Source organism: Syngnathoides biaculeatus, chromosome 4 (genome assembly GCF_019802595.1).
Source record: "Syngnathoides biaculeatus isolate LvHL_M chromosome 4, ASM1980259v1, whole genome shotgun sequence".
Lineage (NCBI taxonomy): Eukaryota > Metazoa > Chordata > Actinopteri > Syngnathiformes > Syngnathidae > Syngnathoides > Syngnathoides biaculeatus.
In genome coordinates, this window is record NC_084643.1 from 10,555,690 (window position 1) to 10,572,031 (window position 16,342).

General features: G+C 41.3%; 2 protein-coding genes across 5 annotated transcripts; both read right to left on the reverse strand.

Annotated features, from left to right (window-relative positions):
* Nucleotides 1-453: 453 nt before the first annotated feature.
* On the reverse strand, nt 454-10,661 carry LOC133499504 (gamma-glutamyl hydrolase). The gene is made up of 9 exons (XM_061817591.1): nt 9,774-10,661; nt 8,487-8,601; nt 8,257-8,307; nt 8,106-8,190; nt 5,907-6,045; nt 4,360-4,466; nt 4,191-4,284; nt 3,034-3,171; nt 454-1,008 (listed from the first exon to the last, which is right to left on the reverse strand). The coding sequence occupies exons 1-9, from the start codon at nt 9,883-9,885 to the stop codon at nt 890-892; spliced, it is 960 nt and encodes a 319-aa protein (XP_061673575.1). The 5' UTR covers nt 9,886-10,661; the 3' UTR covers nt 454-889.
* A 458-nt stretch (nt 10,662-11,119) lies between these two features.
* Nucleotides 11,120-16,046, reverse strand: nmrk1 (nicotinamide riboside kinase 1). Of its 4 annotated transcripts, none has more exons than XM_061817319.1 (8): nt 15,897-16,046; nt 14,451-14,541; nt 14,277-14,325; nt 14,037-14,202; nt 13,846-13,917; nt 13,646-13,752; nt 12,583-12,666; nt 11,120-12,482 (listed from the first exon to the last, which is right to left on the reverse strand). In XM_061817319.1, the coding sequence occupies exons 1-8, from the start codon at nt 15,926-15,928 to the stop codon at nt 12,472-12,474; spliced, it is 612 nt and encodes a 203-aa protein (XP_061673303.1). In that variant the 5' UTR covers nt 15,929-16,046; the 3' UTR covers nt 11,120-12,471. The 4 variants fall into 4 exon arrangements, with proteins under 4 accessions (XP_061673303.1, XP_061673304.1, XP_061673301.1 ...); XM_061817320.1 differs by having other exon boundaries at nt 15,893-16,046; XM_061817317.1 differs by having other exon boundaries at nt 13,646-13,917.
* Nucleotides 16,047-16,342: the final 296 nt, after the last annotated feature.

A 16,342-nucleotide genomic window follows, 5' to 3' on the forward strand; every position in this document is an offset into this window, starting at 1 on the left:
TGTTTTCCAGAGGATATGGCACAAATCCTTTTTAATTGCTACTTTCTGTATACAGTAGTGGTCGTACTGTACTGACGCGTCGGGAGCTGCACGCATCTCTCATTTGTGACTGCACAAAGAAGTTGCCACGGAGACGAACATCCGAGTCCAATCGTAATTAGCCAAACACTGAAATGTTGCTTATCTGCAGAGCAAACTGTGGACAAAAAAAAAAAAAAAACAAACAAAAAAAAAACAAAAACATAATGCACTAGAAAAAAAATTAACTGCTATTTTGGAATCTGCATGCCGGATTTAGTTTTCATCAGCATAACATTTTTAATCCCCCCCAAAATTGTGTGATCTGCTGGCAATAATTTGATTCCCCAAACTAACTCAAATTAAAAAAAAAATTTAATCCCCCTCAAAAATTTGCAATTATAAATATGAATGATTGCAAGAAATAAAACAACAAAACAATAACGTGGGTTTTTATTTGGTTTTGTTCTTTCGTGGGATGCAAAATCAATTTTTGCTCGTGAGTACAATGCACAATAACTCATTTTTCAGATTTTTTTTGGGGGGGTCCTCCTGTCAACATTCCAGCGACCTTATGAGTGGGTTTCGGTGCCTCGGGTTGTAGACCCCAAAAATACACACATTTCGCAAGGATGCACAATTGGATCATTGCATTATATTTTTTCATAAATTGACTATAAAAAAAAACAAAAAGGAAAGATTCCCCGCTCTTGATTTGGAATAATTTCAGTACACACAGTATGTCTGAGCGTGAAGTGTAATACATAGAAAAAACAAACAAAAAAAAAAAAGCAGCGTACAGCTTGTTTGATGGCGAGTCGTCTGCATTGCGACGTGTACTTTACGACCTTTTTTTTTTCAGGACAGCCTTTCAGAAGAAATAGATCTGCTCATATCCGCTGAAGCTTTCCGCAAAAACGGGTGTGTACTTGTAAATCAGTGTCAAGACCTCCTTTGTTGGGTCATCAAAGATATGCAAACTTCTCCTCCCTGCAGGAAAAAAAAAAGCAGAAATGAGACGCATGTGATTTTAGGCACGTCCTCACTTGACTCCCCTCGAACTAACTGAGGGCTCGCTCGTGTCCCTTCCACTCACACTTTGTACAGCGAGAACCAGAAAAACATTTTTGTGCTCTTCAAGTATCGCCGCATTGGACAACGTAGAAACAAGGCAGCTTTATTCATAAAAGAAGTGATTGTAAGCCACTGTAACATTAGGCACAGTTTCGAGAGGAACACTCTTGTTTAGTCACTCGATTATTCATTCGGTGACTCTTTCGGGTAGGGCTAGTATGGAAGTAAATAAGTGCCAGCAGGATTTGAATTTCAAATGTAAAGTGATCACATTTTCAATCGTTGTATTTCAGTGTAACTTTTCAATGTCAAAGGGGAATCCTACAATGTGTCCAATAGGTCATGTGAAGTTAAGTCCTCTCTCATTTTTAGCGACAATTACGAATTTTCCGGGGCGCTGCCATTTTCGCGAGTCACACGAGCTACGTGGGCGTATGTGAAGTGTACCGTGCCGTTCCAAACGCCACGAAGGGGGGCCGCGAGCTCCGGCGGCGGGCCGCGAGCCGAGCTTCGATGTCCGGGGAGGCCTTTAGCCGGAGCTAGGCTAAAGGTCTCCGCCACCACCGAAGCTCGGCTAAAGGCCTCCGCCGCCTGGGAGCTCGGCTCGCGGCCCGCCGCCGGAGTTCGCTCGTCATTCCCGTCCGAAGAACCATTCGCGGCCGCCGGCCCGGAGCTCCCGGGGGTCTACGTTTGCGCGCTTATTGTATGTCGCGCGTTGGCCTCCGAGTAGTCAAGAACCATCCGAATATCCAACATTAATTACAGCCACAGGTTCAAATCTGTATGAAAGTATTCAATTCAAGCGGCTACAATTCGCGGTCTAAAATTCACCGTCTGCCACCAGGCAGGCAGGGTTACTTCAGGTCAGAAGCGAACAGCCAGCCAATCGCAGTTACGCTTTCTTAGTCGCGTGACGTCACATACTAAGAAAGCATAACTGGATCGCTGTTCCCTTTATGTTTAGAATTCAAATCCTGGTGGCACTAATTTACTTCCATGGTTTTCTAATTTTGAATGTGCACAAGTGACACCTTCAACGGCAATTTTATTTATACCTCGAATGAGAACCAATCCGGTTACGCTTTCTCAGTATGGGATGTCACGTGACTAAGAAAGGGTCACTGCGATTGGCTGGCTGTTCGTTTCTGACCTGAAATAACCTTGCCTGGTGGCACAAAAGGGCGAATTTCAGACAGCGAATCGTTAAATTGAATTGTTAAAATTGAAAAGTTACACTGAAATACAACTATTGAAAATCTGATCATTTAATCCTGGTGGCACATATTTACTTCCATACGCAAGCTGAAAGTAGCCCATGTCCCGCACTTTGAGAACCATATAAAAAGACGTTCTCTCGAATGCTCTGAACTCTTTTTCAATCTAGTTCTGAAGTGAAAAACAATGTCTGAATGACCCCCCCAAATATTAACTTGAGACTTGTTTTCTGTTGATATATTTGATTTTCAGACGGATTTTGGAGATTCTTGACTTTTGTCAGCGATGTGGCGGACGAGGACGTTTCCAAAATATTCAGTGAAAATAATGACGGGAGATTTATTCGAACGGGCTTGTTTTGTCCAAGTCTATTCGGGATTCTGCGCGACAGCAGCGATATATCAAATATGAGTAACTGGAAACGCAGCAAATTCGCACTCTCGTCGCGTCACTGATGTCACGCTGAGACACGGCGGCGTAGCAATTTTGGGTATTCCGAATGATTTAACGACTGCTTCAAAACTGAGAAGACTGCCAGTTTCATTTTCTTGAGCAAAAAAATCCACATTTTAGCCAATTATAGGCTGTCGGGATGCTAAACATCCTGAAAAATGACAAAGTCCAGGCTGTCAAAGTGTTTGGACTTGTGCTTGTTTTTGAAAACATCTTCAACATTGAGGTCAAATTACTCCATCCATCCATCCTTCGAGCCCATTAATGGCTGACCTTCATTTACAAAAAACTGGGCCAGGAGTGACGACAGCTGGACGGCGCGAGGCGAGTGGGGAAAGCTCTTGGTGCCGTCCCACTGAAAACGGTTGACCTCCGGGTGCCACTGCACGCCATAGAAGGGATATCGCTTGCCTGCAATCACAGCACGTTGTTCGTCGAGGTTTACATTCAAAACCCGGACAAAAAGAAAAGTGAAAATGGAAGAAAACGAGAGATAAGAGCCGTTCACAAAATCATTTGCAAGAAATGACGCCCTCAGATCTTTTTTTTTTTTTTTTTTTTAAATATGGCCATCAGCGCATCAAAATACCGAGAAAACCCGTAACTCGTTAGCTCTAGCCAAATTAAATGAGCTAATATGATTGTGACGTATGCATCGTAACTAAATATGACAACCCTCCATGTTTTCATTAACAAAAAAAACATTTTTCTGAGAATACATTCCCATTGTTTTGCCAGAATGAAAAAGGAGAATAGCGTCGTTTTTTTTCGTGTTTTTTTCCCCATATTTTTATATACAGAGAAAGAAAGAAAAAAGAAAAGAAAAAAAGGAGAGGAAAAAATATTCCATGCATTGTTATATAATTTTTATACAATAAATGACAGAATTGGAGGGTTTTTTTCATTTTCAATTATCTAATCTAGTAGGTCATCCTCAACCACGTTCATACCCATAAGTGAGCAAAAAAAAAATTACCTTAAAGGGCAAACAAGAATAATCATAGTAATGAAAAAAAAATAATGATACCACCTCTAAGCACCTTACAACAAATTTTAAAATCAATGTGCAATGATTTAAATATTTGCTTCAAGTAACTTTTTTTATTCATCTAATATAACTTTTTCCCATGTTAAATTTTGATCTTATTATGGAAAATCCAAATTATTATTTCATATTCTGACTTTTTATCCAGACAGAATACATGTCAGATTACCCCAGCTAATTGTTAAAAAAAAAAAAAAATCTCAAATTAATGTGATTTTTTTATCGGAATCTGACCCAAAAGCTTTGAAAATCCCGTTCCTAGCTCATTGGTTCAAGTTTTTCCATGTCCAATTCGCCTAAGCATGCCTTTAAGGACACAGAAAAGCGCCTTCCCCGTATGTCTCAACACTAATCTATTATTATTATTTTATATATATATACAAACCTTCGATGGTTGAGACGAAGGTTACTCCATTTTTACCAACGTTGGTAGAAATCAGGGAGAAAAAATCCTGGAGCTCAACGTTTTGTTTGAAGGCCTGCGAGCAACACGTTAACAACACCTTAAGTAAAACCGAATAAAATCAAAATCAAGCTCGAGAGTTTTGGTCTACTTTCTCGGCGAGTCCGTAGTGGTGGAAATGACCGGTCAGAGGTTCTTTCTGCAAAGCCCGCATCAGCTCCTGAGGGAAGCCCCCAAACATGTGACTAGAGAAGGCAGCTGGGAGGAAAACAAAAACAAAACAAAACAAAGCAAAACAATGAAGACACTTCATGACATCTGCCCTGCGACCGACTGGCGACCGGTTCAGGGTGTAGTCCGCCTTTCGCCCGAAGCTAGCTGGGATAGGCTCCAGATTTCCCGCAACCCTAGTGAGGATAAGCGGCTTGAATGACACTTCATGACACGGGCCAAAGTGTGCTGGCGCTGCAAAAGCCAGCGGGGGTTGCGCATCCAGACCAAATCAAATTGTCCCATGTTGAAAATTGATTTAGAAATACAGAAAATGATTAAGAAGTACACCAACACACACACACACACACACACACAGTGTTAAAGTTATTCAGAGCATTTCAGCTTTATATAGTCATGTTTTTCGTGTCTTAAATTTGATTTTTGCGTTTGTTCTAAGTAGTATAAGTAATAAAATGATGAGTTTATTCGAGATATGTTTAATGTTCTGCAAATGACTTCATAATAGACAACCTTTTGAAAAACTTAAGTCCCAAATATTTCACAATAAAGCAATTTTAACTTCTGGGAAACTACTTACTACTCATTCATCTACAAAGACTTCTTAATTTTTTGTATTACTTTGAACAAACGACCAATTTATGTACTTGATTAATGTCATTGTTAAAACATCACACAAAGAGAACATATTTGTTGATCCAAAATTGTTGATACAAATTACAGATTCATTAACTGACCTTTCTTTGAAATTTTTTGTCATTTTTTTAAAAAATCAAAATGTATTTATTTTCACCTACTTACAACTATTCAATACAACTTTAAAGACTGATGAGCAAAATTTCTGCGATTATTTACAAATGCAGTACGTTTTTCTTCTGTTCAAGCTTCTTGAAATTGCATATGTGCAGATGATATTAAAAAGCTAATCAAAGACATTATTGTCCTCCCCCAGCTTTAGTTGGATGAAAAATAAACAATAAAAACTGTATAACATTAGCAAAAAGCTGCATTGCGGTCCTTCCATTTCCTTTAAGTAGTGTTCAATTGTACTCGTAAGTGCACAAATTGTCAAAATTGTGGCAAATATTTCTCTGCCTTCGCTAAGTGGTCGGATTCAGTACTGCAATTGAACGCACCTTGGCTCAGGAAAAGAATACTGTACAAGATTTTGGATTTGTTTCTCTGTATTTGAAAAAAAAAAAAAAAAAAAAGAAAATCGAGCATTGTATAATGTGATTAGGCCACCTTAACATTCAATGGCGCACAATAATATTTGTCACTTTATGTATTTTGCTGCCTTTGAAAAAAGAAGGTGAACAAAATTGCATTTAACGAAGACCCACGGACAAACAAGCATTTACAATCTTCAATGACCCAGTCGTGTTTGTGGACCGTGGCAGGAAGTCGGAGCCGAGATTCGAACCCAGCTACCGCGCTCGCCCGTGAAAAAGAAAATGAGCGACCGACCTGCCGTCAGGTTGAGCGGCAAGGCCACGTTGTCGGCCTCGGCTCCGGTCAACAGATTGTGGCCCGACACCAGCACGGTGAGCAGCTGCATGCCCAAGCACGTCCCCCACACCGGGAAGTGGTCTCCGGCCTCGTTCGCCTGGACGCCGTCCGTGCATTGGACGTTCCGCAAAAAGCAAAAAAAAAAAAAAAAATAATAAAAAAAATGCAATTATCCCCCCCCCCTCATCTCAATTCATACAAAATACTCAAAAGTCACAAAAATATTAGGTCTACGCTCTCTGCAACTAAAAGGACAGTTTGCACTTTTTACCAAAATATGAATGCCCACTTTTGAGAGGTCAAATTATTATACGATAATATACCATAATAGTTCATAGTTATTGTGATTGTAGTCTGCGGTGTTGCAATGACCTGCATTTCAGCGAACCTTACTTTGTTACATGTGATGCACAAAATATTACGAATCCCCCCCCCCCCGTTTGTGGCAGGGTCCATTTTCATTTTCTCCACGACCACAACAATACACATACTAAGTATTATGATGTTCTGAGCGTTATGAATACACATCTCATTAGACTGTACTGTTGTACCTAATGATGTGGCCGATCATTAGATATGGTCAGAGATGGCAAAAGTGTCCACTATCTGCACTTAGCATGAATATAAAAAGTCTACACACCCCTGTACAAATGTCACGTTTTAAGTGATGTGGCCGATCATTAGATATGGTCAGAGATGGCAAAAGTGTCCACTATCTGTACTTAGCATGAATATAAAGAGTCTACACACCCCTGTACAAATGATGTGAAGAAAAATGAGACCAAGATAAATCATTAGAAAACTTTTTCTACCATTAATCTGTCACAAAAACTCCACAACTTTTTTTTTCCTCCCTTCACTTTCTTGCAGAAGCCCGAAAGTTTTCTGCTAACTGACTGACTTTGAACTGTTTCGAATTGACTTTGGCCCCCTTCATTTTAGATACGGACACGGTGGCTTTTTGCACATGTGCCAAACGCACATTTTGGATTCGTTCAACCTTGCTTTCATTGGACCAATACGAAATCTCCCAAACAGATCCTGGAAAATGTTTTTGGGTCCGATAAAACCAAAGCTGATTTTTTTCCTTTTGTTTTGTTGACAGTTGAAAAAAAAAAAACATTAGAAGTAGAATTAGTGATTCAACTCGTTTATTAAATTAAGATTTTTTTTTATAATGTACTTACAGTAAGTACAGAAGCAAAAATTACATTTTGCAGTCAATGTTACGTTCTATATGCGCACAATAAAGTTTCCTTTTTTTTTTATTAACATCTAAAGTGCTTGTAGCCTAGGGGGAAGTACATTAAAAAAAACAGCAAATTCTATCAAAACACGTACCCGTAGCCATATACACAGAAATATTGCTTCTCTGAATTTTACGTGTCTTATCAATGCTCCCTGGATCGTGTTCCTTTATGATGTTGCCATCCCTATTCTCAGTCAATCAATCAAATCAATATATCAAGGGCTCCCTCTAGTGATAGGGACAAGATCTGAATCAATTCAGATTTCAAATCATGACTTCCCCTTCCTCTCTAATATTTGTTTCGATTCACCGTAATTTCCGGCCTACAAACCTCGACTTTTTTCACAGGCTTTCAACCCTGCGGTTTGTCCGGTGATGTGGCTAATTTGTGCATTTTTTTATAATGGGTGCATGGGGCCACTCGAGCGGAAAAGGTAAGAATGAGACCAGGTGGAATATATCTGCCGAGGAAGAGACTTTTACCGGCCCTGTTAGTGCTGTGCTAGCGTGTTGCTGCCGTGTCTCACTGATATTTACCAGTAAGTTTTATATTAACTGGCCCTGTTGGCGTTAGCGCGAGCTATCTCGTGTTTCAATGTGGGCACTCGCGGCTTTTACACGGGTGCAGTGTATGTATATACACCAAATGGTAATTCCTTTACAAATGTACTCGCTGAGGCTTGTAGGTCGGGGATTACGGTACATTGTGTTGTCACCTGGAAGCTGAAAAATAGTACCCAGCATATTTTGAAATGTCTGCTTTCAAATCCAGGGACTTAAAAAGTCCTAAAGTAAATTCCCGAATCCTTAAAAATAGAGTTGAGTGCACTAACAAAGCGTTTGTTCCCACCGCTCAGCCGATATGGTGGTAACCGTAAATAAAGCTTCCAGTGCAGTACGCCACTCACCTTGAGGGCAAGCTGGAAAAAAATATTTGAGACTCTGGCGAAGTCGGAAGTCTCGAGATTGGAGGCTCCACCGATGAGCAGGAGGCTGAAACGCAAATCCCGAGTCAGGGCACGAGGCCGGCGACTGCCGACGTCACCGTTGTTTGCTTACCCATTTATCCTGCTAAAGATGTTTTCATACTCTGTCGTGGTAAGAGTCAGCCTGCATGGGAAGATGAAGAAAAAAAATTGAATAGTCGCAAATATTATTTCAAGGGATGCGAATGCTCACAACTCCAGTTCAGGGTGTACTCTGCCTTTGGCCCGACGCTAGCTGGGATAGGCTCCAGTTTTAACGCAACCCTCGTGAGGATAAGCGGCTTGGACGACACGACAGCTGACCTGATGGGCATCACTCGGCTGCCGGCCGACTCGATGTACTTGACGTAGGAGGCCGGGATGTACGTGCTCCCGTATTGTTTCATCACTTCGTCTGAAACAATCTGAGTCAAAATACCTGCGAGGACACGAAGAGGCAGCGCAAAATCAAGTCCGGTAGCCGTCTGCATACTCAACATTAGACTTCAGTTTATTAAAAAAAAAATGTTTTCAATATTGTCCCATTTTTAAAGATTTTTTGTTTTCTTTGATTTTTTTTTTTTTTTTTGGGGGGGGAGGGCCTAACAGACTTATGCTTGCTTATTCGGGATTTCTTTTTTTTTTTAATTGATGATGGGCATTCATTATCTGCGAGTTTTTTTCTATAAATTTAGAATTCCAATTTAAATGGAGGCGAAATGATGGAAAATTGGTTGCTTCACAGTTCTGAGGACCCGGGTTCAAATCCTCTGTGGAGTTTGCATGTTCTCTCCATGCCTGCGTGGCTTTTCACCGCTTCGCTTTCCTCCCACATCCCCAAAAACATGAAATATTCATTGGAGACTCTAAATTGCCCGTAGTCTGTCTCCATGTGCCCTGTGATTGGCTGGCAACCAGTTCTGGGTGTACCCCGCCTCCCGCCCAAAGACAGCTGGGATTGGCTCCGACACTCCCACGACCCTTGTGAGGATAAGCGGCATGGGAAATGAATGAATGAATTTAAATACCAGTTTTCAATGTTTACCTCTTTGATTTAAATCATGTCTGTAAATATTTTGGCCTTTAAAGTAAGAAAAAAAATGTATTGGCTTTAAATATAAGTAAGTTTGTTTTGGCTTGTCCCTTAAATACATTATTTTAGTTGAGCTTTTCAATTTAAATAGTTTTTGTTTGGCTAATTACGATGATTTTTTTCCCCATTTGTTTTTTAATACAAATAAATTCTTTTAACTTTAAAAAGTAAATATATTTCAATTAAAATTGGACACATTTGAAATGTAAATGCATCTTAAAAAATTGAGAAGAAGCATTTACATTAATTTATACAGATTACATCTGACAAGTTCCCCTTTTTTAGCTTGCAAATTAGCATGCAATTTGGAGGTTTGCTTGTTCGCTCAGAAAATGATGGGCCTCAGCAGAACTGGGAAGTAAGCGACAGGAAAGCTACCCTAGCAACAGAACAATCAGTACACTTCAGTGAAACCTGGCAATTAAAATACATCAACGATATCAAATCCTAAAATACAGATGGAAGAGTTAAACAGTGTAATCTATTGGATAAAGTGAGATACTGCGTCTTGTACTTACCAATGACAGGTCTGTCATTCCCAAACCTTCGCTGGTGTTGACTCAGCTCGCCCTGGCAAGAACTCAAACATCCACAGACAAGAAGGACAGGCAAAAAAGAGCACGGTCGCATTTTCAAGCCTGAACGCTCACGGAGGAGTCAGTCAAAAGGGAGAGAATTTACGGGGAAGAAGAATGAGGAAGTCGAGTCGAGTCGAGTCGAGTCAAGTGAGTGCGCATTTGGCCAATCGCATGCACGCACACCGCGCAGTGGACGCTGGTAACTGCGGACTTGAGGAAGGACACGCTGGCTTTATACAGCTCGTGCACCCACGTCATAAAATCACGTGACTTTTGTTTACGTCGCCATATTGCCGGTCAAGCAATGCGAAGTCGGTTGACACAAAAATATGTCTTGTAGCACGACACCCAGAGTCTTGTCAGACATTTAGAAGGTGAAAATAAATGAAAAATGAGATCAACTCGGCATCGGGGACCCGTATTTCATGCCGAAGTTGATGTTTGCGCCGATAAGAAAGTGGACTGTTAATTGGCTTCCGCTTGTCTTGGACAACTGGATATGCACGCGTATCTGGTGAGTAAGTTGTCGACATTTACACGGAAGAGTTTGAAAGTGTATAGAATGAAAAATGTTTCTCTGCTTGCAAAAAGCCCGGTCGCTGTCACCGCAACCCCACTGCGGCTCCGCACATAACACTGTAAAAGTTCCATTCATGTAAAACTGCGGGGCCGCAATATCGTTTAACTTTCGTAGTAAGGTGCGGGCCAAAAAATATCACCTCGGGGGGCGGCAAATGGCCCGCGGGCCGCCAGTTTGAGACCATCTGCTCTATGTACTGTCAAACAAATTGCGCAAAATCTGTCGTTTTCGTCTCCTTCCAACTAAATTACCAATGAGACCTGTACATTAAAATATGTCTCTGAAAACACAAAGCATTTTCTCACATGTAATTCATTGAGAAATTTCTAAATTCGTCTCTAATGTGGACCAACAAACGAGGGCACTTCATTGTTTTTATTATTCATGATATATGACGAAGATTATAACAGTGTCACTCAGGGGTGTTGGAACTGTTGGAATCTACATCGTGGATTTACAAATCAAGCAGTGTAAATACGATTGTAGATTTTATACTGTGAGGAAAAAAATGGATGAGACTTAAATGGCAAAGAGAAAAAGTTATTATAGTAATTGGGATTTGACAGGAAAAACGTACACATTAAAATCAATATGACCTGAATTTGAGTAGTAGTATCATAAGAAAAGGTCATAATAGTAAGATAACAGTCAGAATTTGACAAAAAATTAAATACCAGAGGCCTTACTAAGTTTTGACATTGGGGGGGGGGCCTTAGCCCCACAAAAAATGTATGTCAAAGGGGTGGGTGGGGGGGCATTGCATTTTGTGGACACACAATTTTTTTTGAGAGCTGAAGATCAGCCCGAGTCGTTTTTGGCTGCTGGGCTAGATTACAAGAAAAATGTGAATCTTACAATAAAAAGTAAGTGAAAGAAGAATCAATTTAATTATATTTCAGGAGAAAGTCTAAATAATACATTTGTAATCTTTAATAAAGTTATAACAGTAAGTGGAAGTTGTAATCTTATGACAAAAAAAAATGTAGCCTTACAACAATAATGATGTCATTTCATGAAAACAAATCATACTCCCCGAGGATCAAGTGGTTAGAGTGAGCGACAAAAGTTCAAATTTGACAAATGTGTCATTTTGTAAATATAAAAAGTTATTAATATTTCGAGAAATGTCAACCATATAGCATGATTTCTCTTGGTTCATACGCTTTTCTTTTTTTTTTTTTCTCTTTATAAGAACATTTCACTCTTGTGACTAGATTCCTTGTGACCTTAAGACGAGGGTGAGAAGCTCGGTCATCAGGGAGGGGCTCAGAACAGAGCCGCTTACGGAACTAAATTAGTGCCACCGGGATTTGAATTTGAAATGTAAAGGCATCACATTTTCACTAGTTGCTACAATTCTGCTAGCTGTCTAAAATTCACCGTCTGCGGCACCAGGCAGGGTCACTTCAGGTCAGAACCGAGCAGCCAGCCAATCGCACTTACGCTTTCCTAGTATATGAAGTGACGTGACTAAGAACGTGATCACTTTACATTTCAAATTCAAATCCTGGCGGCACATATTTGCTTCCACAGACGCTGCTCCTTCGGATTGAAAGGAGCCCGACGAGGTGGCTGGGGCATCTGATTCGGATGCCTCCCGGGCGTTCTCGATTATCCATCCATACATCTATTTTCTACCGTTTTTCCGGGTCAGGTCGCGGGGGAAGTAGCTTCAGCAGGGATAGCCAGACTTCCCTTTCCCCAGCCACTTCTTCCAGCTCTTCCGGAGGGATCCCGAGGCGTTCCCGAGCCAGCCGAGAGACATAGTCTCTCCGGCGTGTCCTGGGTCGTCCTCGGGGTCTCTTTCCGGTGGGACGCGCCCGGAACACCTCACCAGGGAGGCGTCCGGGAAGCATCTGAATCAGATGCCCCAGCCACCTCACCTGGCTCCCCTCAATGCGGAGGAGCAGCGACTCGACACTGAGCCCCTCCCGGATGACCGAGCTTCTCTAAATATGTCAACCTTCTGTAAATGTGTTGGTTTGGTCCTTTTAGGCGCACGTACCACTGCGGTCTTCCAATTCATTCGAAGCGGAGGAAATAATCGACGCTCTCTCTTCAATCCTTCTCTGCAAACGAGTAAAAAGCGAGAAGTGCGTTATGTTTCAACACATACTTTATATTTGAGCTTCTGAAGTCTTCTACGTACATAATTCACAGCCAATTTACCTGTCAGCATATGTATTTCCTGACGAACATCTTGAAATACAGCAGCCAGCAGTTCCTCCTTTGACTTCAGTCCATCCAAAAATACTGCAATATCAACACAAATAAATGGGATTTGCTTTATTATACGGGTTGCCCCGCCTCTCCCATTCCACACCAACACACACACCCAATAACCTACCCAAGGGGAAATTAAACTGGCAGCGTTTTGAAAAACAAATTGCATATCCATTAAAATGTACATTTTTTAAAAAAAAAAAAGGATATCGATTTTATGAATGTTTTCACGAGGCAAACAAACAAACAAAGAAATAAAAAAAACAAACTAGTGGGGACAATAAGCATACTGCTAAATGGACAATTCACACACTTCTAGTATCCATCCATTTTGCCGCTTATCCTCATGACAGTCACGGAGAGTGCTGAAGCCTATCCCAGCTGTCAACGAACAGCCCTCAACTGGTCGCCAGCCAATCGCAGGGCACATAGAGAGAATCAGCCACACTCACAGTCACACCTATGGGCAATTTAGAGTGTCCAATAAATGTTGCATGTTTTTGGGATGTGGGAAGAAACCGGAGCGCAAGGAGGAAGCCCACGCGGGCACGGGGAAAAAATGCAAACTCCACACAGGCGAGTCCGGGATTGCACCCGGGACCTCAAAACTGTGAGGCCAACGCTTTACCAGCTGAGCCACCGTGCCGCCCACTTGTAAGATTTAAAAAAAAAAAAAAAAAACACACAACTTTCCATCGAGACGAGCAAAGTGCGCTGCTTTCCCGTTGGTGTATTTTCACAAAATGTCCCTCGAAAATGCTTACTCCACAATCTTGTGTGTCTATATTCGAGGATATTTTTACACAATTATTCCCAAAATCGGGTACAATTAAATCAAATAAAACCTCTGCTATGTTTTTTTTTTTGAATCTTGGGAATGATGGTGGTACTCTAAGAGCTCGGGGACATTTGAGATTGTTTAGGTGAGAATTAGCCAATTTTTAACTGTCAAACAATGCCATTTTTTTGGAGAGGAGGGGGGACTCCGTATTACTTAATTTCAGCGCACCGATTCCCACCACTGCGTTCTCCATCTGGCGCCGGTTCTTCAGGTACATGGGCCACACGTGTCCGTCGAAGTAGCCCGGGGGGTCCGGCGGCTTGTACACCCTCGAACTGTTCGTTGCGCACAAGCAACGTCCGTGTGTTAAAATGTTCAACGTGATTCGACGCGTCCACGCAGAACAGAACCGGGATAAAAGCGCCGACCTCCGTCTCTCCTTGCAGATGTCGTAGGGTATTTCCAGGAAGTATCTTTTGTCCATCAGCTCATTCAAAGGTCTGCAAGCAGAGGTCCGAACAAGATTGAGTTCGATTATTGTGCATTTTAGGTTTCTCCATCGAGAATATCCAAATCTTTGGTGATTTGCGTAGAACGCAGCAGGAAAGTCCTTGTTTGCCTGTGATTGAATATTAGGAAGCCTTCCACGATCAGCACAAAAACGCGGCCGGCCCACCGCGCCGTCGTCTCCGCGGTCCCACCGGTTTCTCTCAGGAAAGCCGGCGGGTCTCTTCGCCAGGCGTCGACCCGGCCCATCATGGCGTCCATGTGGAGAGCGTTGAGCGCTAGACGGTCACACGGGAACGTTTTCAACTGTGTTAGACTTCAGAGATTCTGCTGTGAATAGAAGGCTCCTCACTGTCGTACTGCTTGAAGCCGGAAGCGTCCACGGGAACCACAGACTCATCCTGAACAAAAAACAACGTGAGCCTAGAAAGGCTGGAGATTGCGCGTGGTTTTTCATAAATTTAATATGTTTCACCAAAGGATTTTACAGAAAGTCAAATGGCTCCCCACCCCTGAACGAGTCTACCTTAAAAAATGAATCCTGTGCAATGATGCAGCTGTTGGGTATCTTCTCTTGTAAAGATTTGGAAAGAGTGGATTTTCCTCCATTGGTCATTCTTAAAGGGGAACAGCAGAAAACGTTTTTTTTTAAAAAGATAAATGCAAAGCAACTGGTTCAAATTCTCATGACAGTAAATCTCTTTTGTTATCTGAAAATAAGACTGTCAACAAGCTGTTCTGCACAGAAACACTCACATCCCCCACCAGTTTGACATTATTCCGAGCATGTCCAAGACAAAAGGCGAGCAGCGCTGCATTGAGTTTTGTCGTATGCACAGATTAGCATTTTCTGACCACCAGCACCTACGCGATTGCCGGGTGAAGCCGCCGGCATGGTGGCGGTGTTTTCAAATGAGTCCAATGCGTATTTAAAAAAAGAAAATAAACCGTCGGTCACACAGAGGTTTACGTAGGTTAACGTGTGGCCGCAACACGCTTCCGTGTACGGGGGCTGAAGCGTATCCCAGAAGTTTATTTTTCTTTTTTAAATTCGCACTGGACTCATTTGAGAACAACGCATATTTAAAAAAAAAAGTCTGCGATGATAGAAAATGAAAATGAGTTGGTCCATCACTATGTGGGATTTATTCTTGATTGAGAACAGATCTCGCAATGAAGTATTTGTATGCGTCTATACCTTTAAACGCTTTCAAACTCTTCCGTGCAAATCTCAACGACTTACTCACCAGATACACGTTTGTATCCAATTGTCCAAGACAAGCGGAAGCGGGTTAACAGTCCAATTTCTTATCGGCAAAAAGATTGACTTCGGCATTAATTACGGGTCCTCTATGCCGAGTTTATCTCATTTTTCCACGTACCTTCGTTTATTTTCACCTTCTAAAATGTTTAACGGTATCAGACAAAACTCTGGATGTCGTGCTGTAAGACTTATTTTCGTTTGGGCTCAATACAATTAACTTGCAACAATGCTTTGTTTGACCGGCAATATGGCGAATCACGTGATTTTATGACGTAGGTCCACGAGCTCGATGTAGTTGCTCACTTGCATGAGACTTAAAAACAGGCTTGTTTCAGAAACTCAAAAAAAGGCTGTGTGTGAATTTTGCCATCAATATGGACCCATTGTTCTTTGAAACAAGCATATCACAGACATGTTATACAGACCCCTGTGAACTGTTTTAAAATGCAAAATATGTCTCCTTTAAAAGTTCCACAGCATACATTTGTCCAGTTGTTATCCATTCGACCACGTTTGTCACATGCGACCGTTTTCCAAATTGTGACCCTTTCACTCTTTTCACTTGCCTTTAAGTGCCACCAAGATTATCCATTTTTTAATTATATATATATATTGTGAACTGGAAACATTGACATCTTTTATGAGAAACATATCCAAGAAAATAAGCACTTTATGAGAACAAAAAAAAAAGTGATCGAACTCACCCACCCACTCCCACAATGAGCGTCTTCATCTTGCATTAGCCTGCGACGCTGACACACAAACAAAAAAGCTCAGACTGCAGCAAATATGTGCAATCTACAACGCTGCAGAAATTAAACAGATCACATGCGCCGTTTATTTACGCTAAACATTTGCGCTCACGAACTTCCGCCTTACGACTCTCAGGATTGGTTGGCTTGAATGTGACGTCACTTGGGAACCCATCGTAAACAATGAATAAATAAACAAATACCACGAAAACAAAAAAACAATGAAACGATATGAAATACAACATAATTGCAATATATTATCGTAGAAAATCATATAAAATGTATACGTTTTGAAATCCTATTGAAAAAAATGCCCATTACAGTTCACATAACTGTGTCAAGAACTCTACTTTTATGAAGATAAAAACGTTCACATTGGATTGATCTGGTCAGAGGTGTTAA